General features: G+C 40.6%; 2 protein-coding genes across 2 annotated transcripts; one reads left to right on the top strand and one right to left on the bottom strand.

Moving 5' to 3' along the window:
- Nucleotides 1-266: 266 nt before the first annotated feature.
- Nucleotides 267-3,544, top strand: lrit2 (leucine-rich repeat, immunoglobulin-like and transmembrane domains 2; the record flags this gene model as incomplete). The annotated part of the gene is made up of 3 exons (XM_083988085.1): nucleotides 267-376; nucleotides 633-1,423; nucleotides 2,715-3,544. The coding sequence occupies 3 exons, from the start codon at nucleotides 267-269 to the stop codon at nucleotides 3,542-3,544; spliced, it is 1,731 nt and encodes a 576-aa protein (XP_083844211.1).
- Nucleotides 3,545-8,226: 4,682 nt separating this feature from the next.
- On the bottom strand, nucleotides 8,227-19,808 carry cdhr1a (cadherin-related family member 1a; the record flags this gene model as incomplete). Its single annotated transcript, XM_083988676.1, has 17 exons — nucleotides 19,739-19,808; nucleotides 18,854-18,949; nucleotides 18,373-18,518; nucleotides 18,215-18,265; nucleotides 18,006-18,095; nucleotides 17,489-17,575; nucleotides 16,633-16,749; nucleotides 16,020-16,163; nucleotides 15,270-15,348; nucleotides 15,074-15,174; nucleotides 14,516-14,719; nucleotides 13,566-13,718; nucleotides 13,298-13,462; nucleotides 12,230-12,297; nucleotides 10,391-10,619; nucleotides 10,035-10,292; nucleotides 8,227-8,868 (listed from the first exon to the last, which is right to left on the bottom strand). Exons 1-17 carry the CDS (start codon nucleotides 19,797-19,799, stop codon nucleotides 8,227-8,229), a joined length of 2,691 nt encoding a protein of 896 aa, XP_083844802.1. The 5' UTR covers nucleotides 19,800-19,808.
- Between the last annotated feature and the right edge of the window lie 2,122 nt (nucleotides 19,809-21,930).

The raw sequence follows: 21,930 nt of genomic DNA, 5'->3' as shown, positions 1-21,930 counted from the left end.
AATTCATAGTTTTCATTAGTCACATTTAGGAAAACAAATCAAAACAATTAACTTAATCAGAAAGTGACACCAGCCTGAAGATATAGCGTGTCAGACCTACTGACACTGTCAAGTGTTAATCATGTGCGTCTTTCCCAAGAATTAGATGCCACTTGTTCTGTACGTGGTACGTCAGGGATTAAGTTTAATAGGCTTCTCTCGTCTGCCGCACTCGACATGTCTTGAGCACGAATGTAGCCCTTAAATTTCAAGTATTTTCGCGGACTATGGACATAATTTGTTTCTTGCTAGTTATAGCTGTGTTTAACGTTCAAGCATATGGAAGTTATTCTCAATGTTTACGCGGGTGCAGCTGTGTAGAAGACCGTCATGGGAGGTAAGACCTGATTTCATGTACTAGTACAATCTTCACTAAGACAGGGGTATTTTTAAACAATATGTGTCAGTGGGTGACAGTGGTCACAGCAGTCACTAAAATGGGGGTTATTTATTAGAGTTTATGTTTACTCAATAAGATCGAAAGGTTAGGTTTTGGTGCAAGATTCGGGTGTATTAGACTCTAATCTGCATTCATGAGCCATTAAGCTGCACAGAAAGCAAACGTTTATTTTTGCTCTTCCCTTTAACCATAGGTCGCTCATATGTATGGAGGAGAGTGCGTTTGGGGCCATACCAGAGAACCTTCCAGATGATATGATCAAAATCCGAATAGAAAAATCTCACTTTACTGAAATACCTAGAGGGGCATTCTTAAACACCCCCGCATTGGAGAACTTGTGGTTGAATTTTAATGACATCACAGTGATAAACTCCAAAGGTCTGGAGGGTTTGGGGAATTTAACCGAGCTGCGTCTGCAAGGGAACAAGCTGCGATCAGTACCATGGACAGCGTTCGAGGACACGCCGGCCCTCAAGATCCTGGACCTGAAGCACAACCAGCTGGACGTCCTGCCGGAGCATGCGTTAAAATTTTTGCCAGGTCTGACTTACTTAGACTTATCCTTCAATCGGCTTACGGTCATATCGAAGGAAGTCTTCCAAAACTGGCCCCTTTACCAAAAGCTCCAGAGCACGGACGAGCGGGAGGCGACGGCTTTCGGGCCGAACGTCGTCCTGGCCCTTCACGACAACGCCTGGCTCTGCGACTGCCGCCTGAAGGGCTTCGTGGAGTTCATCCGGTCCCTAAGCCCCCCGATTATTCTGATGAACTCCTACTTGACCTGCTCAGGGCCGGACTTTAGAGCGGGTAGGTTCTTCCATGAAGTGGAGCTGCAGGCCTGCATGAAGCCCGTGGTCAGCAGCCCATCCTCCAACATCAGCCTGCCCCAGGGCACGAACCTCACGCTGCGCTGCCTCGCCAAGGCCAGGCCAGACCCCGCGGTGTGGTGGACATATGGTCTGAAGATAATCAGAGGATTTCATGGTAAGAGTGTGACATACATCCACGCACCAGCAGAAGTGATATCTTATGGTAAATTAGATACTTAAGCACACATTTTTAATCGCAGACCCCTCTAACCCCTTCTTAAGATGAGGAGAGTTAAATCTGGATGTTGGCCCACCGCAATATAATCACCGCTGATTCTCTCAAGCTCCACAACACCATCAGTGTTTTAAGAGTGCTGGAGATTATAGAGCCTACCTAATGTCAACTGTGTGTTGGGATACTGTGTCATTAATTAAACCTCTGCGTCATTAGACTTAACCATATAGTGGGTATAATACTTACCCAGTAGTCCATCATAAACTAATACCAGTCTGCTGCTCTCCATTAGTAGACCTATCACTGTCACTGCTGTTTTAGACCAATGACAATGTTGTTTATACATTTCTATCCTTAATAATGCTCAAAACCAACAAAGCTTTAAATTAGAGGATCAATTATTGATAAATTGTGACAGTCTCAGCTCTAAGCCACTGATAAAAACAAACTCAAATCAGTTTTGAGAGATCTTCCTGACCAATGATAACCCCACCCATGAATATTCAAGTCTTTGATAAGATCATTGATGAAAGGTTTTAAGAGTATAAGCAATCAAGGCTGCAGTAACAAGTGTTAAAAAGTGCTCAACAAAGAAAGAGATTTCTCATCTAATTAAATCCTTGTAACTGACATAATTTCATTTATAAAGCTGTTAGTTTCACATTTTCATTCATCAACATTCATCATATTTAAAGTATGTTAAAAGGAGGTTAAATCAAAAGCAACTGCGTACATGAATGGATGAAGCCTCTTGGATGAGAGGTGAAACGTCTTCCTAGACAAATAACTAAGTCCAGTTGCTTTCGATTTAACCTCCTTTGAAATACTATGACCTGGACAAATGAGAATATGCACAGGCCTATTTAAAGTATGATAACAAATCTTGCATAAATAAGTAAATGTATTTTCACACCCATTTTAAAAAGATTGTTAGGTGCAGTCCATCTTAAAGCTGATATGAACCCTAGAATATGTCTGTAGCACTGCTTTTCGTCTTTCAGGTCATATTAGTGTTGGGCTTTTAACTTTAATGGGGGTCAGTGCAGTGGTATAATCGTTTGGCTTCTTGTTCTTCTGGCCTAGAAAAACCCACCTGAAATTCTTGTTCATCTCTGTGTTTTGGGGAAAATTCCTCAGTATGATTACCAGAAACCAAGATGAGATTCTTAAGGTTGCATTTTTTTTTTTTTTTTTTTTTTTTTACTACTATTGGCTGTTGTTGTCTTCTCAGAGTCTCAAGAGAGAGTGGATGAGGACACCATTAGATCCCTCCTGGTGATCCCCTCCCTTCATGCCGCGGACCGTGGGGTCTACACCTGCACTGCTGTCAACTTCATTGGGAACTCCTCTGTCAGCATCCTGGTTGACGTTGACTCTCCATATCCTTACGGCTCTCACTCATCAAGCCACCCTGGCCTCCCAGCTGCACCTGGTGCTGGTGATGAAAATATCTACATTGACATCCGCATCACCAAACAGACAGTCCGTGGTATCTCCATCGAGTGGTACGCGGCCTTGGAGCACCCCACCGAGACCTGGTTCACCATCCACTTTGGCCGCGCTGATGCTGATAAAAAAGAAACGATCTACATCGGGCCGGGGATAAACTCTTACTCCGTTGCTGACCTGATGCCTGCGACCAAATATGAAATCTGTGTAACCCTCAAGAATAAGGCACCACGTCCAGGCCAGTGCATTGTGTTTGTAACAGGAAGTGACATTACTGAGATGGAGCAGAGGGAGAAACTGATTCATATAGTGGTGATAGTTTTAGCCATGGTGCTGGCGGTGCCCATAGGTATGTATGCCTGCACCACTGACACTAAGTTCACCTGTCTGGATGGCATCATGGAGTCCTGGAAGAATCGGCGGAGAGAAAGCAGCTCTTCAGGGGTGGAGCACGACAGGCAGGGCACCTTCGACAGCCTGCAGGCCGCCAGCGACGAGGGCCTGGTTAATAAAGACTCCAGTGAAGACAGGAAGGTGAGGAGGAGGTCAGATGCAGACAAACTGCACAAGAGCAAAGCCGACCACAGCAGACTCACAGCTGAACTATATTAAATTACTGTTTTGTTAAATCAACACGGAAATACATGAAACTGAGCTTGTAATAGACTGATGACTCAACTCTGTATCAACTCTTTTTTGTAAAAATAGAACAGAAAAGACAAGACCTGCTGCATGACGCTGACTGATACTGACATAAGTACATTATTCAACAGAATGACAATGTTGTCTGCCTTGGTTTTAATCTTATCTCTTCCTCTTGTTCTAGGCCGAGGAGTGTGTTGCAAAGATGTGAATGATGACCGTTATGTCAAGAGTGTAATTCAAGGATTTGCACCAGTGTAGAGAATGTGCTGCAGTTTGTTCCTGTCTGAAATAGGACCTACTGTATCTGTCTTGTTAACATGATTTTGATCAAATGTAAATTATTGCTGCTTTATACAAATCCTTTGTGACTGATATAAAATAAACTCTGAAAAGGACTTTTAATAGGTCTATGAGTGGTAGATGTATACATTTCATCATGATCTGAGTCTGTGTTAGCACTTTATTTTACATATTTATACTTATATTATATCCTAATCTAATGATCCATTGATCTGACTGGTACAACTAAATAGTCACTTCAGTTGTCAGATCCTACTGTAATATAATACTGGATTGTCAGTACAACATATTTTTATTCCATTTTCTACAAATCATAACAATTCACAGTTTGTACTCTGTATTAGTAGCTATGTAATAAATTACTGGTATACTATGTATGGTATGAGTTTTTTCTACTTTTTAAAAGAGCAACCAGACACCTCATGTATCAATGTATCATCTTAAATCTTTCTAATCATTTTATATAATGTTTTTTTTTTTTTGCTTCCTTTTGTGTAAATGTGTGTTTGTGTCATGGGGTCATACTATGTGTTTGGTGTCATATTAGTTCTTTGAAAGCAGTGGCACCACCGTAACATGTTGTACATGGCAACACACAATACCAGCAAAATGGAATTAAATTGATTTACCATTTAAAACTTGTGTATGTGTATTTGTGTGTTCAAATTAATTAACTAATTAATGCTTGACTCTGGTAAAAAACAAAAAAACATTTGTGATTCACTCAACTTTATGCAAGTGCATTAATAAATATTTCCATTTTAAAAGCATATAACTATCTTTATTTGATCAGGCACAATGTGACAGGACAGAACCTATTTACCGTATTAAATTAATTGGTTATAGACATTGTCAAACGGGAACTTGTGAGGGCTGTACAACACAACACAACACAACACATGATCGAACTTCAGAATTGCAGTCACATACCACTGATGTGACTGAAGCTGTTTGATGAAGTTTTGTATGTGAACTGTAAAGTTTCACCGACATATGTTTAATCCTCCCTGCGTCACTGTACATGTACGTCACAGCTCTTCTCTTCCACTTCTGCGAACACAACACACAGCAGCCATGCGTCACACACATGCGATCTGTGGTGAGTGACCAACCCAAACAGATGGCACATCAGATACAGTATGCCTCGGCCAATGGCATTGTTCATTTGACATAATACCCAAACAGTGGCATTCTCTCCCATATCCCCTCTTGCCGTCACTTCAGGATCAACACACACGAGCCCCCTCCTCCATCTATATGTGTTGTTGCCTCTTGTGATGCAAGGAGATCAGTTCATCTCTACTGGGACCCGCTCATGTTGACGTACCATGAGGGTTTAAACAACTGGCTGAGATTGGCAGCTCTCATTTTCTGGAGCAGGGGCACATCTGCTTTCTTGCTTGTTCAGATGTGTTTATATGATTTGCGGTTGGCGGGGGATTGATGTTGCTTTTTTTTTGTTGTAATCCTTTTCCACATTGTTATGACACAAGACCATGTGAATTTCGCAAACACTCAATTTCAGCACAGAGCACATGAATGGCATGTTTGTTTGGGCTTATCTTATTTTCTCCCTACATACCCCATGTATCATTTAAACACTATAACAGCTGCTGATCTCATGGGCAACAGTGTTCAAAGATCACAAGCTCAACCTGTCCTCCTCTTGATTCTTTTATTCATTAGTTTTTTTCTATATTCAGAAGAGCAGATATTTCATTTACCTTTAGGAAGCTTCACTGCTTCCAACACGTTCTGGGGTTTTGAAGCCTGTGCGTAGTTTTCTTTCATTCTAAAGCATCAATGCTCTTTGCAACTTTCAACTCTGTAATCCTCTATCAAATAGCCCAGTAATCCTGGCTGCCTCTTACATGGCATAATGCATGATCATTTGGGCTGCTCCTCATATTCCCTCATTTCACTTCAGCGCATTAACAGCTTGCAACATTGAAAAGTGTTTGTGTTTTTGTGCGAGTGTGTGTGTGTGTGTGTGTGTGTGTGTGTGTGTGTGTGTGTGTGTGTGTGTGTGTGTGTGTGTGTGTGTGTGACAGTTTTGGCCTAAAATTTGGGTCTGGTTCCTCAATCTTTGCAGCTGATGTTGCGTGACAAAGCAGCACATCTCACATTTGTGGAAAAACATTTTGCGCCTTTAATCTGACTGAGTTCAGGAGGTAGGGTTTAATTTGTTAATAATAAATATAGAGTTTTACTCTGCATCATCATAACCATGTGACATCTGACAGCCAGTGCTGCAGAAAGTTTGATGACAGTCACACATATCTTCCGTCCAAACTAGATCAGGGCAGATGGACTTTTGGTTTTTCGCCAATGAGTCAATATTGTACAAAGATGAACAAGTTGGTCCTTGGATTAGAGAGGGTAATCTGCAAATTTCATGTTTTATGTAACTTTGAAATAATGTGCATGTTTGGCTCATGTCTCCACAAATACCCAGCTAGTGGCTCAGTGTAACTTCATAATTGGTAGTGCTCACTTCGACATGACAGCTCAGGAGAGCAAAGGAGGCTTGTGTCTGGATAATTTATTACATATCTGCAGAACATCTGGTTAGGTCTCATTAAAATCAATGACAAATTGAATATAGTGGTATGATAAAAACCTCCCTCATACATCATTCCTGCTCCTGCTGTTATACATTATACATTATATTATTATACATTAAGACTCTTAATCAGTGTTTGGATATACTGCTTTGTTCACATTGCTCTAAATTTTACAATATCTAATCACCACTGGCTATTTTCCTCTGCTCTACTTTTTATACAATAGAGAGTCTGAGAGTAATGTCACTCGAATCTTTCTCAAGGCCACAAAAGTTTAAGTTTTAGTCTCTGTGAGTTTGTGTGAGGATTTCAGAACAAACCTCTCACCTGTGGTCCGAGCAGCTTCTTCTTTATCACCAGAAGGGGGCAGTACAGTATACTTACAGGCTCATTAAGGAGGTGTTGGTCTTAAGATGATGACAACAGAGCTGTTTCTCCCCCCTCTCTGTGTTTACTAGTGCCCTGAAGGCAACACTCTACTGATCTGTTTGTCCTGGGTTGTTTGTCCTGGTGTAATCCTGGACAGCTGTAGCTTTTCTTGACCAGATGCACCATGCTGTGCCACCACCAACACAACACCGCAGAAGTTTCTTAAGGAATTTAGGAAATTGTGTAGCTGTTGTTGTCAGCAGTCAAACTACCTTTTGATCTCAAATCTGATGATGGAAAGCACATTTACAATGTGTACAATTTTATACTGTGCTTTAACTATACTGTACCTAACAGCTGTAGTTACTTTGTGTAAAAATTGTGCAAAAAAAATGTCGTCAGTCCACAAAAGATGGTGCTCTGTTTTAGAGTAATAAATCAGTTATGTATCAATTTGTACTCTACATACAGTAATGATTTGTACATTGTCTTGCTTGTAAAGGAGTATTTTCATAGTGTGACATTGCTACTTGAGTAGAATGAGCTAAAAAGTTCCTCCACTGTTGAAATTACAAACAATGTTTTTTATTGGTACAGTAGTAAAATCAATACAGATCCTTTGACAGTAACTGTATTATGAGAAAAAAGACACCAATTGAAACAGATACTTCACCACACATAGAGCAGTAAACAAGTGAGAGAGAGACATATTGTGACTGCTGTGAAACACAACTCTACATGGTGCTTTACACCTGCGCAGTAGGATTAAACGTCTTCCTAACGTGATCGCTTTGCTTCCCTTCTCTCGGGCTGATCTCTTTAGTACAGTTCAAGTGTCATGAAATCCCTTGTAAGGAGCTTGGTTGGATCCCAAATAAACAGTCTCGCTTGTTGAGATCTGAATGACTTCATTCCCGACAAGGGATCCAGGTTGAAGACCTTTAAGCCACTAGTGTGTCAACAAATGGTTCAAAGGGTGGGTTAGGGTTATGTGTTATAAAATGTCACGCGAACCAGAGAAAATATAGACACAGGATCCTTCAACATATGAAAACGACATTATCAATATACAAGGAATTGAAGCTGTTAACTGGTTTTAGTGGATTTAAACCTTTTGAAAACACACACACACACGCACGCACACACACACACACACACACACACACACACACACACACTCATGCACACTCATGCACACTCATGCACACACAAAGCACTATTAATGCTTGAGTTCATTCCCGACTTTGGAAACAGCAGTCGACAAAACAATCTCACCACAAGGTCCATTTAGTGACTATCTTGGAGCTTTTGATCATCACTGTGATCTTCATCGGTTGGTAACTGACCAGCTATACATTTCCATGGCAACCCGGGCAGACCTGATCAAAGCAGCTCCAGCACAGCCACTAAATACCACTAATGATGTTTCAGCATCCTCTTCTGCTCCAGCCTCATCTTGAGCTCTGAGACAAGTGCTTTGTTCACAGTGTCCTGTCTGGTGATCGCCGGCTTCTTTTTAGGTTTGGCTGCCACTGTTGCTGAGACGGTGGGAATGGCCCGCTGCCTGTCCCTCGGGAGGTAAGGGGGTGCTGGAGGGGGCAGACATGGGGCGTTGGGTGGCGGCGGTGGCGGGGGCCACTGTCTAACAACATTGCTGACACTGCAGACACAGCCGACATTGTCGACATGGTCAACATGGTCGACATTATTGACATTATTGACATTGTTGACATTGTTGTTGTAGTTGATATTCTCCACAATGACCTCGGGCTCTCGCTCCTCCTCTTCAACTCTGAATTTCTCTCCGGGGGTTTCCGGGGTTTTTAAGGGGTTTTTGAAGTGCCAGGGCCAGGCGTTTTGGTTTCGAGGTCGCCTCCTTACACGGCGGTTTGGCAGGATCCGGTTGGACTTTTTGTTGCGCAAGAATGTTGCAGTGGAGATGATGACCGTGACTATGACCATGAGACTAATACCACCAGCAAGCATGCCTAGGATTTGCAAAGGGTTGTTTCTACTCTGCATTAAAAATGATCCCAAAGGCCCCCCTTTGAGTTGGGTCTGTAAAAGAGCACAGGGAGAATTCACATCCATGGGACTGAAGTCATAGTCTGTCACACAAAGATTTACTTGTAATACTGTCCCGTGCATGTACTGTAATACTGCATCTATTCACCGTTTGGCCAGAGATACTATGAAGTGCAAAATGTGCAAAATATGTAAAACTACTATATAAATGAGTGCGAATATACTGCCATAATACTGTCTGCATGAAAGGAAAGATATCTTCATAAACATGTTTTGCAAATTAAACTATATTTTAATTTGCTGTATTAATATTGTGTCAAGACAAGATCAGAGAGGTTAACTGGGAAACCCATGACTGAAACTGAAAAAATGAAAAGCTCAAACGTAGTCATTTTGGTTGCCATAATATAAAAAAAACCTAGACAGAAGAAAGCATGGGAAAGTGCTGAGAGGATAGTTTATATTGTGCTCCTGTACTCTTTTACAGACACAGCCTTGTTCTACTGTGAAATCCTTTTAAATAAAATTGCTACAAATTCTTGGTACCACAGAGTAAAAACAATAGAAACGCTGTGCTGATTATCTCAAGGCAAGCTTCAGTTATGGCATAGGCCTTCTTATAATCTTTCTGATCTTGCCCTGAGATTGAACACGGGACTTTTTCACAGAGTTCCAGTATATAAGAGTTGATATGAAGATTGTCAGTGAAATGGCGAAGGTGACAATGGTCAAACAAATCCCAAACACGGCCCCTGGACGTTTCCTTAGGCCCAAGAAGTATGAGAAAAATCTGGATTTGACCTGAAAACATGACATTTGCATTTGTTGAAATTTTGAAAATCAAAACATGCATATTTTGATGTTTTTTTATGATTCGCACGACCTAATTTTCATTTGTGACTAAACATCTTTAACTGCTGCCAAAGCAAACAGCTGGTGTAACTGGGCAGTGCATTGAACAAGACACACATAGTTTGAACTATACTGTAGAATTTTTTGTATAAATTCAAAATACAAATGACAAATGAAAATTAGGTGGTGCAAATAATAAAATAAAAAACTATAGAGCTAGAACTAGAATGACATCCAAGCAGTTACAAAAATGATGCTGATGAACTCATGGTTGAAACCTTGAACACTACTTTTCATAAATCTGCATTTTAAGACTTTGAAAAATGTAATGTTTTGTGGTAACTTACAGCTTCAGTGATGTCGATCTTGACAACAGCGGTGGTGCTGAAGGACGGCTGGCCTCGGTCTCTGGCCTGCACCACCAGAGACCAGGTGAAGTCCCTCTGCTTGGTGATGTTCTGGATGATGGCCATGGACTTGATGTAGGACTTGAGCATGATCTCCCCGGTGTCAGAGTTGATGTCGAAGATGTTGTTGTCTGGCTCTGCTTTCATGATGGCGTACTCGATGACATTGTTGGGTATCTCTGCATCTTCATCTTTAGCCTGTGTGCAAACAGATGCATTTGATTACCATCAGAGCTTGTCATAAGTTTCAATTCCACTTGGCCTGATGTAGTAAAAGCACAAGGAAGTGTATTAACCTCGATTTTCACTGGTGCTCCGATCACCATGGTCTTCTCCAGGAAGTTATCATTGAAAGCAGGTGGGTGGTCGTTCAGATCCAGTACAGTCACAAAGACCTCAGCCAGGCTGTACTTCCCCTCTGAGTCCTCCGCCTTCACATAGAAGTTATATTTGGATCTCACCTCAGCATCCAGGCTCGCCCATGGCTGGGTGTAGATGATCCCAGATGCAGACTGGATCAGAAACCTTTAAATAGAGAAAGAAATGTGTCTGAGACTTACATGAATGCAATACGCAGGCTTGGTTTTCCACAAAGTCTCATTATACGGATATAATATTTTATACTGATTATTGTGTGTAAACCATTATTTTGTTTTTTTAGGTGGGTTCAGGTGCCTTGAACATACCAGGCAACTTAATTCAAATAAACTATTTTAAGATTGATGTGTTAACATACAGCGGGGAATTAGAGGGTGTCACCGACTGACTCTCTTACCCTGCATGACTTTGTCACAGTGCAAAGGTACAGAAGCAAAGACCAGTCTATTTTCTCCTCCAATCCCATTATAAGATTAGTGAAGACAGAGGATGAGCAGGCAAAGATCGGAGACGGCACAGCACTATGTACAGTAGGCTACTCTGAAGTACAGGATGTAGTAAAAAATGTAAAAAAAAAAAAAAAAAAAATCTGTACAGATGCAGAGCAAAGAAATTCAACCATGTATTCCTTCTGTCTGGGGGGTAATCTGAGGTGGAATGGTTTCAAAATGGTGCAGACCAAACAAGTCTCCACTAAGCTAAAAGTGTTCTAAATCTCCCCCCGCTGCTTATTTTGGAAATCCTTCTCCTGGAAACCATGTGGCACCACATATCTCCACTAAATCATTCCTAAAATCTCTACTGAGGGGTCCAAAAATACTCCACCCACATTTCATCATACAAAGAAAGTGGTTTTTATTGAAAATGGCCCGAAGAGATTAAACATGACCTTACAAACATACACTTGTTGAACACCAGTATTGATTCATGTTTCGTATTGTCTGCCCCTCTAAGGCACCCATGCAGAAATGTGATCAAGAAGCACAACAACAATTACAGTATTGATTGCCACAGTGTTGGGATGTGTGGCACTAACTTTGTAGCTACCAAATGCAGGTGATCTTTAGGACTCTCGGTAATGATATGAAGGTATGCAGTGTGTGTTATTACTGAGAAAGAACAGCAACCACTGAGCTTTTTTTCCCTCTGAGGTTTGACTTCAAGTAGAAATGTAATAAAAATCGAGCTGAGAGAAAATGCCAGCAAATCCTCTGAGGGACTACAGCGCTTAGGTGCAATAAACAGAAACCAAGTTCTCATATGAAAAAAGTCTGCTGTCATATTTCTGTACAAATCTCAGGCAGGAGTGTTTTTGCTGTAGATGGTTGTGTACAGTTAAAATGCCACATTCGATCCCAGATCACATTTCTTTGTCATTCAGTTGAGCTATTTTCCTGAGAAGAGGGTGAGTTTAATGAAGAGTGCAGCCTGTTTTTTGTTGTTGTTGTTGTTTTTCCCCCCACTGAGTATCAACCGCTAATAATGTTGTGTAAGCATTTGTGATGTTTTCATTTTCATTTGCCGGACGTCATCATCAGATTTTGTCCGCCATCCTGCCAGGAACGCAGAGGGGGCAACACAAAAGCAGACTGACGGTTTGATAAGGATCAAACATGCCTTAATTTGATCAAGATAATGTTGTTCAAACACATCATGGGGATCATGAGGATGTGAGGAGGCTTTGAAGGGGGCTGAGTAACCTCCTGCTTCTTTCAAACAACAACCTCGTGAACCTCAGTTGCGTTTTTCATACTCACATCTCGGCTCCTGATCCGTAGATGGAGTACTTCACTTCACCCCAAGGTCCTGAGTCTGGGTCTGTCGCCTGTAGAGAAAACAGGAAAAAACAGATTAAGAGGGGAAAAAAAAACATGTGGCGTTATGAGTTTGGTTGTAGCACTTCCATAAATTGGGTCAGTTCGACACCACTTTAGTGAGGGTAATCTGAAATTTCACTTTAAGGATTTTAGTACAACATGTGGCTCAGAAAAGATAAGTCATATGCACTGTCCAAGTCCTGGCAATAATTTGGGTTCAAGTTAGGCAAGTGACCAATATTATATGTTCTTCTTCTTTTTTCTTTTACAAACGTCAACACGATGACGTTCTGTTTGTTCATATTTGTCTTAACCCGAATAAGCAGCTGAGTGAACTGTCTGCCACCGTGGGCTCAGTAAACTGAATGAATCTGTGCTGGATTGGAACATGATGTTACAGAGGTCAAGCTATAAAAAGACCGATTTTTTGATGTCATAGAAACATCATCATGGGCATCAGCTAATCTGTCTGTCACTGCAGGGATGCCTGTTCGCTGTCTCCGTGTGTCCAAGGTCACTTGTTGGCTGTTCTTTTATCTGATTGAAATTGCCTGGGATCAAGGCAACGAGCCTCTGTGTCGTTCACGCAAGGGCAGGATTTATTAGTGAGCCTCCCCCGTTGCTTTGAGCCTCTGCAGGGCTGATATGCGCTGACAAGGGCGAATCCTTTTTAAACTAAATGGCCCTAAAAAATCCAACATGTCCTTAGTGTTCATGTTATTTCTGTAATGCAGCTGCATGTGCTACTAAGCATTAGAAAAAAAAATCGGGGAATTTGGTGTTACACAACTAAATGAAAGTGATAGCCATCTGGCAGCTTACCTCGCCTAGCTTTTATCTACATGTTTTCACATATTATCCCAACCCCCAGTGCCCAAAAACACATCTACATTTAGGGAATTAATGGCCCTCTTTGGTATTTTGTTAAAATCAGCATTCCTCTTTAGCTCAGAGTGACGTACGTTGGTGAAGTCATGTATTTTTAGATGAGGATGAAGACTCGCTCACCGTGACTGACACCACATTGGAGCCACCGGGTGAATTTTCTGGTATCCTGGCGATATAGTAATCTGAGGAGAATTTGGGAGCGTTGTCATTGGTGTCCAGGAGGTGGATGACGATGTCTGCCGTGGCGCTGAACCTCTCCGGTGTGTCAATCTCAACTGCGAGTAGCTAAAGAGGAGAATGATTGGAAAATATATAAATGAAATCGAGTGCTATGCTTTCAGGTGCATTTCTCTTTACTGGGTCTGCACCCTTCATGTAATGGCCTAACCTTATATGTGAGAAAATGGTGTTTCTCATAGTCCATGGCAGCTGAGTCTTCTACTAAGATTGTTACTTGCGCCTCATTCAGCACAGTCTGAGGGACGACTCGCAGCATCCTTCCTGGTCCAATCAGTCTCAGGTTGAATTTAGCATTTGCACCCTGCAAGAACACAACACACATTAACGCACAATTGCAAACATCTCATTAATAAAAATGACATGTTATGTTACATATGCATGTAGCTATTTATAGTAATCTGCATTTGTTGCAAAGCTATGGCAAACAAGCAGACATTTAATATAATCCATGCAGAATATAGTGCATTCAATCAATATAAAAGCTTTGCCTTTTCTATATTACAGTAATGTAAGAGCAATCAATAGGATATCAGTGGCAGTGATTTAAGGCGTAATGTCAGTGGACAAAGAGAAAGCTCACTCTGATGTTGTAACAGTATTATCAGTTTGTTTTTTATTATCATTTGGTGAACATCAGCCATTTGGACAAGGCTTGTATACAAGGAGCTGCACACACACACGGACACGGGCACACGGACTTGCATAAGCTGACAAATGGCATAGTTAGGAAGCACCTTTTAATTTGTGTTGGCTTACTCTCAAGTTCATGTAATTTTAAAAGGATTGTCTGTGATAATGGAGGGCTTAAAACCATTTCAGACAGAGAACACAGACACCAGCCCGCGCACATTGTTGTGGTACAGTGCATGATGATTAAATAAGTTTCTTATTAGATAACAAAGTAATTTGTTGTTACGTAATAACTGTAACTCTCTCTCGGCTAGCACAGGCAGCTTTCAGAGGCAACAAAATTATGTCAGTGCTGAAAGATGATACTTGCTCAGTAAAACATTGCTGAAAACAGTATTTTTTAAATGAGTCAGTGTCAGCGCAAAACAAAACATAACATAACATAACAGACGGCAATATTCTCTCTACCTGATCTGAGTCGTTTACAGTGATTTTCAGCCCCCGCAGTATCTCTCCCTCCGGTGGGTGCTCATACATGGTCATCTCAAACATGTTCTGAGGGCCGTTCTCCCCGTAGAAAGTAGGTGGGTTATTGTTCAGGTCCACCACACGGATCACCACAGTGGTCACCCCATAGTCCATCAATCTGCCCTCAGGACTTACTTCTGAAGCCTGGAGAGATATAATTATGCACATGTGTCACTTGTGTAGTCAGTGTATATGAGCCTGTGTATTTATCCAATCTGAGGTTTGATTTTCAGGTTATTTGACAGACAATTCAATGATAATTTACAAGCACCAGTACGTTTTTTTTCTTGGTAAAATACTAAAATTCAAATCAATGAATCAATCAATGAATCAAACTTAATTTATAAAGCACTTTTCATACAAAAAAAACGTAGCACAAAGCAACTTACATGTTTAAAAGCAACCACCCCCCCCCCCCACCCCAGCACATAGGCACACACACATGCACACACACACACACACAAATAACATGATCTTATCTAATGGCGTACAACTTACCCTGACTTTAATGTTAAATATCTCTCTCTTCAGATACATTGGGAAAATCAGCAGGGTGATGCAGCCGCTTGTTTTATTGATGTTAAAAACACCATCATCACCTGCAGAGACAGATGAACACTCATATTTTTTAGATACATTTTAGTTAAATTTTCCTTTTTCTTCATTCTAGTCTTCTGAAGTTCAAAATACTTACCATCATCAAAGGAATAAACGACTGGATTTGGATTTCCCACATCACCATCTTTGGCGACAGCAGTGAATATTTCAGATCCCTGGGGGGGAAAAAAGCTGTGAAATCAATATGTTGACTGATAAACTGTTGTTATCATTTTGCAAACACCCTCAACAAAAACAGAGCATGCATTTTAACTAAATGTTGAGTCATGTTTGGAGCCGGTGTTGGAGCTACAGTCACAACACCACGCAGTAATCTACTCTGCACCTTCACTGACTCTTCAAAGGCACATTAAAATGTCAACGTCCTAATTATTCCTTTTCGGATGAAAGTTAGAAGGTCTAATCTTCCCTCTGTGATGTGCTACTGCAGTGACATTTTGACACTGAGAAGATAATGTGCCTTTCAAAAGCTGTGTCAGAAAGAAAGAGGGAAGCAGCACTGGCATTACTGTGAAATGCCAGCAATTAGAGCTGTGTGATGTGATACATGTGATATGTTGGATCTTCAATTTCATTTAAATGAGTTGCATTCAGTATATTACAGTAACTTAACATGCTCACGCTACATTCAGTCTGATGTTCAATGAAATGCCTGCGTGAATGTTTTGGAATACAAAAGACATTACAATAATTCAAATGTACAACAAGATGGAAAGTGTGTGATGAATTGTTTTTATTTGTAACTCCTATGATTTTCAGTGGGAAAAAAAATCATAATCATAGAAATCCTAAAATCATAGTGACTGGTATACGTTTTCATACTCACTGGCACTGAGATTTCATAAACGTAGCCAAAATAGGGCGTCCCAATAAAAGATGGTGGAGTGTCTTGTGCATCGATCACATTGATGGTCAGCGTAGAAGAGGAGGACAGAAACTGCTCCTTGCCATTAAAATTACCACCACCATCCTGAAACAATACAAATATACGGTTAAAGCGTTAGCATAAAGATTAATTTCATCAAGGACAGAGAAGGGGAGCTTTGCTATATTTAACTTTATAAATTTAGTTTTTATCAATACAAATTAAGGGTTATGTAATGAAACATTTGCAAAGCTGTTTTTTAAAGTTATCAAACCTAGCATGTACTGTACAGTATGCTAGGTTTGCTAGCACTCTTCTTCTTCCTCCTCTCCGTCTTTTCTTGGCACACTGCCATAGGAACGATATCGGCACTAAGTCACTGTTTTCTGGAGGGTGAAACTGGCCACAAGCATATATATTGTGTCACAGTATACAGTCGTGGGCCAACCCTGTCTCCTAGACATCACATCTGTACAGTACAACCAGCAGCAAAACCCTTACAGGCTACTGATGAAGTAAAAGAGGATGTACACTATTGCAGGACAGAGACACTGAGTGCTGATGTCTTCATTACCTTTGCAATGACAGTGACAAAGTGTGTCTTAGTTTTCTCATAGTCCAACATCTCTCCGGACTTGATGCGAAGGACTCCACTATGTCTGTCAATGGCAAACAAAGGGGACTGGCCATTCTGTAACAGTGAGGAAAAAAGGATTTTAAAAGCACACACCCACACACACACACACACACACACACACACACACACACACACACACACACACACACACACACACACACACACACACACACACACACACACACACACACACACACACACACACACACACACACAGAGGGAGAGAGAGTAAGGTCACATGAATGAAATCCTGTCGCTGAAACCCCATAAACCCCATTTACAACCACTCACGTGAGATATCATGAAAAGTGGTCAGATGGCTGCATAAAAACACTCAGTAGCCTCTTGAATTAGGCCACATCCTGTATAAAGTCTATCTCTTTGTCCATCTGGATGTAAAGAACCCATATGGTCAAGGACAGGGCAGGCAGGTGCTGGGTCCAGATGTACACTGCCTCACTCGTCACTGTCACTCATCAGGCCAGCTGTTCTTTGGTCCTAATAGTCCAAAGTGCAAACTAACATTCCCTGCCACCTGCTGCCAAAGCTGCCCTCTAAGCCTCCAGTACCTGACACAAATGTAATTGTGATTTAATCCCCGTCATCACAACCACACCACCGTTTTCAGTCACATGCACAAAAACATACAAAATAAGGTTAACCTCCTTATCAGTACATCTGTACATCACATGCACATTAACATTGTAAGTGGCTAGTTCAAGTTAGCAGCTAGGGTTCTATGTAAATAAAGTGTCTTGATTTGTGAGTGATGTGTGATCAAGTGATACTGTACCTGAAGGTAGTAGGTGACTGAGCCTCCTGAGCCTGTGTCCCTGTCCACTGCTTCAACCTTGAAGATGCTGCTGCCAGATGTGGTGGTCTAAAATGTACACCACAGAAAACAATTCAGATTGATATGAGGAATGATGCAAGTAACGCATCATTTTTTACAGTAACATAATTGTTAGAGAATAATTTCACTTCCCTAGATAGTTTGTGTAGTTAATGCTGGTCAATCCCTCTGTGTTGGATGTTAACACATCTGTCTTGGTCCACCTTTCTAGTATAAGAATCTGAGCTTTGCTGTTTGACCCTTAGAATTAAGGTGGCGTCACGCACTCGTGTTGTATTGACGACTTTTCTGTTCTCCTCGATCGAGCCTAAATAAACTCCTTCAGCATAAGACATCCAGGACTCTGGTACTTCTTCTTCACCGGCATCACCACAAATTCCTCCCTAACAATAATGTCTTACATATTATGTGGAGAAGCTGATTCTGTAAACGTTTATAGCACACATGATTAACTTACTTCCACTACATCAATGATTGCAGGCATGTTTTTGAAGTCGGGCTTTTCATCATTTGCATCCATTACAAATATTGTGACTCTTTCCACAACCTGGAAAGAGAAAGAGGAAGAAGAAGACTTGAAACACTTGAAACATGTTAAAGTTAAATAATTATATTCAGGATGCCACTGAGACATATCATATCACATATTGGACTGGATGTTGATACCTTGCTTTGCCCATCTGTGATGCTGACGAGAACATCAATAGAATCTTGTTTCTTAACAAAAACAAACATGAAACAAGTTAATATGTAGTCCTACATGATAATATGGCAGAAGATGATGTCAATATGTATGAGTTTATGTACTGTAATGTTGGGTTTACCTCTCTGTCCAACTTTTCCACCAGTGTGATGTTTCCAGATACGGGGTCGACCCTGAAGTACTCTTTGGACCCTGGATCAAAGGAGAGGCCATACCTCACCTCGTGGCCCTCAGGGTCTGTGCCATTGAGACAATAGATCTGTGTGCCTAAAGCGAGACACACAATAATTTAATCACCTTTACTTGGTTCATGTTAACACAAACAAGCTATGACATAGAACTGATGCAAGATGTAGAGGAACATCTGCGCCACATTCACAGCCAGCAAACTGTCCCTCATATCACACAGGTGGCGCCGGCAGATGAGCACGTTAGTGTGAGTTCGTACATGCCACACAACATCTGTTCATTTATCAAAGTCTATTTAACATGGCGGACTCTCAGATATTGGCAGCCCTAACACACCATTTTGTTGATTGGTTGTTCCACTAGCCCATTAGCTGTTTACACTAAATGTCCTGCGTGTCAGAGGTCGAGCTCACCGACAGGCGTGTCCTCTGACAGGCTGAACAGTGCCAGGTTCCCATTGTGGCTGTATGGTCCGTTGTCGTAGAAGTAGGGGGCAAAGTCTGCTTGTGCTGAGGACAGAGATGTGGGGATTACATGCTTGAAAGGTTATGTAATTCACTTTAAAGGGAGACCATGTAAATTCAAAAAGAGTTAATAACACATTGAAAAATAATTTATAAATTATGAAACAGCCTTAATCAGTTCAGTACACAGAGTATTTTGCTTTAATGGCTTCACTTTTGGCATTTGTTTGCTAACGTTAGCAATCAAGCTAACGCTTGCTTGAACTGAAGCACTTTTCTGATTTAATGCCTCTTCCTTGCTTGATTCAATACAGTATTTATTAGCATTCACCATCATTTAGTGATTGGTGCCATCAATGGTCACTGTCAATTAAGTTACGTAGTTGGACTTTAAATACTGGAATGACATAAACCGAGCTCTACACTCTGCACTTGCGCCACCGATTTCTCGGTCACTTTGACTGGGATTACAGGGGCATTACGTCAACATCCTAAGATACCTGTTCCATACATAGAACTGAGATCTCTGAAGACAAAAAAGGCAGTTTTTATTCACTATATCAAGTTTATATTATCTTTGAAACCAACTTCATACTATATCGAATATATCAGTTTGTAGGAAAGGCATGCAGTGTCCATAGTCACATTTGTATATAAAAAAGCAAATGATCAAAAAGCAAAGGATGTAAATGAATTGAAAACACAAACGAAAGAATAATTTACAGTTACAGCATCTATACCCAGAGTCTCTCTGATGTGTTTGAACATCTTCCACTATCTGATCCTAGGAACATGAGTCTACTACAAGCAAAGAAATAAAGATGTGAAACTTACCAAAGCAGGCTTGAAAAAACACAAAAAGCTGTGGCAAATGTATAATATTTACATTCTTCATCCTAAAGAATAAAGTCGTTAAACCGCACCATGAAGACGGCTTCGTCGAGAGTCCTGCACATGAGATGCAGTTCTTAAGGTGTTAGCGGGCGACTGGAGAAGGCTAAAGGCATATGCTCACGTGATAATCCAATCACACATGTTAAGAGTTACTCCTAAGGCCCCTTCAGTCCAACTGGGCTTCTTTAGTCACATCAAAACATAAGAGATGGCTGCATTCACAGGGCAGACAAAGCACGGATACATTGCAACTTTGCAGATGATGCACAGGTATATTTTCCACTTGTAAGAATATGCAATTTTCTGGTAATGTTCTGTTCATGGAAGAGATGCTTGTATTTTAAGGTAAGATGGATATTGTGTCCAAATATCATGACTTCACTCGTCAGGTAGTGCTCAGTGCTAATGCACTAGCTGTCTGATAAAATATTGTATTAGCAATAAATTAGAAAAGATTGCATTGGAAACTTTGGCAAAAAATGTGTTTTTATCAACTGCAATCTCAGATTTCGTAACATTGTGCTTGTGTTAACATTTGCATGTGTTGTTGTATTAAATCTACATTGAGCTGTAAACAAAACAAAGTGTGTTACTGTCCACTAAGTGCTGTGACAAACTCTGTCATGGAGAAAATTGTGGGATTAAAATGATGCAGAATCTGTATCGTGATACATTTTATACAGTACCATCTGCTATGCACTCCACAACCAGCTGTTGCATTAGGAAAAAGAAGAAGAGAAAACACTCCACTATTTACTCAATTAATAGAATAATCATAAAACCAGGGATGATAGCTACAGATGAAACCAGTGAATGATCTGATGAGATTATAGATCCTGTTAGGATGCTCTGGTTAAATTTATGAAGTGGACCGATGATAATGATGGTAATGATGGCTGGTGTTAAATCTGAATTAAATGACAAAGACAGATGACATTTTTACCATATCAAAATGTGTGAAAATTGTTTTATATGCAATTGTTATTTGTTGTTGGGATTGTTATTGGTTTGTCACTTCCTTTCTTTATTTCCAGGTTCATTGTGTTCTCCTTAATTAAAAACCATACTGATTAACTTAATGCCTTTCTGGTAGTTTTTGAAGAGTATTTTGGGCACTGAAGCTGGCTAATCTTCTTGTCTGGTCTTATTTACCACCCAGGGGTAAAGTCCTGCAAGCAAATGTTATATAAAATGAACCCAGCAATCCTTTATTTAGGCATGATCACCAACCCATTGATTACTTACTGAATCTCCTCAGGTGTTTTATTTATTTATTTATTTTATTTTATATTAAGATATTTACTTCAATTCAGATAAAAAGAGATGGGATCCAAATCAAAGTGATAGAGTTCCCAGCCTTATTTATTTTACTTCTGATGATGATGGTATATTGACCTGTGGGACCTGGTCACTGTAAAAAATAAAACAATTACAGATGTGATATTTTGTCGTTCACTGTAGGTCAATGGTACAGACAAAACAACTGTGTGATGCACATGCACGCCATTAAAACATGTTGCATGCAAGAGGATTTACACACACAAGAATAAACCTTTTATGGTCCATTCTCATACAGAAATTAAATCTACTTCATAATCTGAGTGGTACTGGTTGAATGTACAGGACATAGCATGACCTCAGTGTATGCTTGGTGCAGATACAGTAGTTCAAGTTTTACTGTCTACAAACTGCAAAGTGCCACATTGTTAGAGGAAGGAAAAAGGTGATTACCACCAGCATGCCATTTTTTTTAGGAACATCAGTGTATACGATCGACCTCTGGCCTGCGGCTCCAGCTGTTTAGCTGGAGCCACAGTATCCAGACAGTAGTATTCAAAGGCACATGGTTGGTTTTTGTGTTTTCATATGATGGTCCAACAATAAACAATGGTCCAACAATAAATCCCCTAAAAAAAAGATCACCTGTCAGGTTACTTATGGATGTTGGTGGTCAAGGCCTTGGTTCCAGGTTTAATTCTCATGGTACTGGCAGATGGCAGGCCTAAAGATTAACCCACTGTGCTCTAATCCGTCCTCATCTTGTAATGCATGGGACCTGTCTGTGCCACAGGGGCTCCATCAGACATAGATGTAAAAAACAATTAGCAACACACAATCTTGCTACAAGTAGC

Source organism: Trachurus trachurus, assembly GCF_905171665.1.
Source record: "Trachurus trachurus genome assembly, chromosome: 15".
Classification (NCBI taxonomy): Eukaryota; Metazoa; Chordata; class Actinopteri; order Carangiformes; family Carangidae; genus Trachurus; species Trachurus trachurus.
This window is presented reverse-complemented; position numbering and strand designations above follow the sequence as displayed.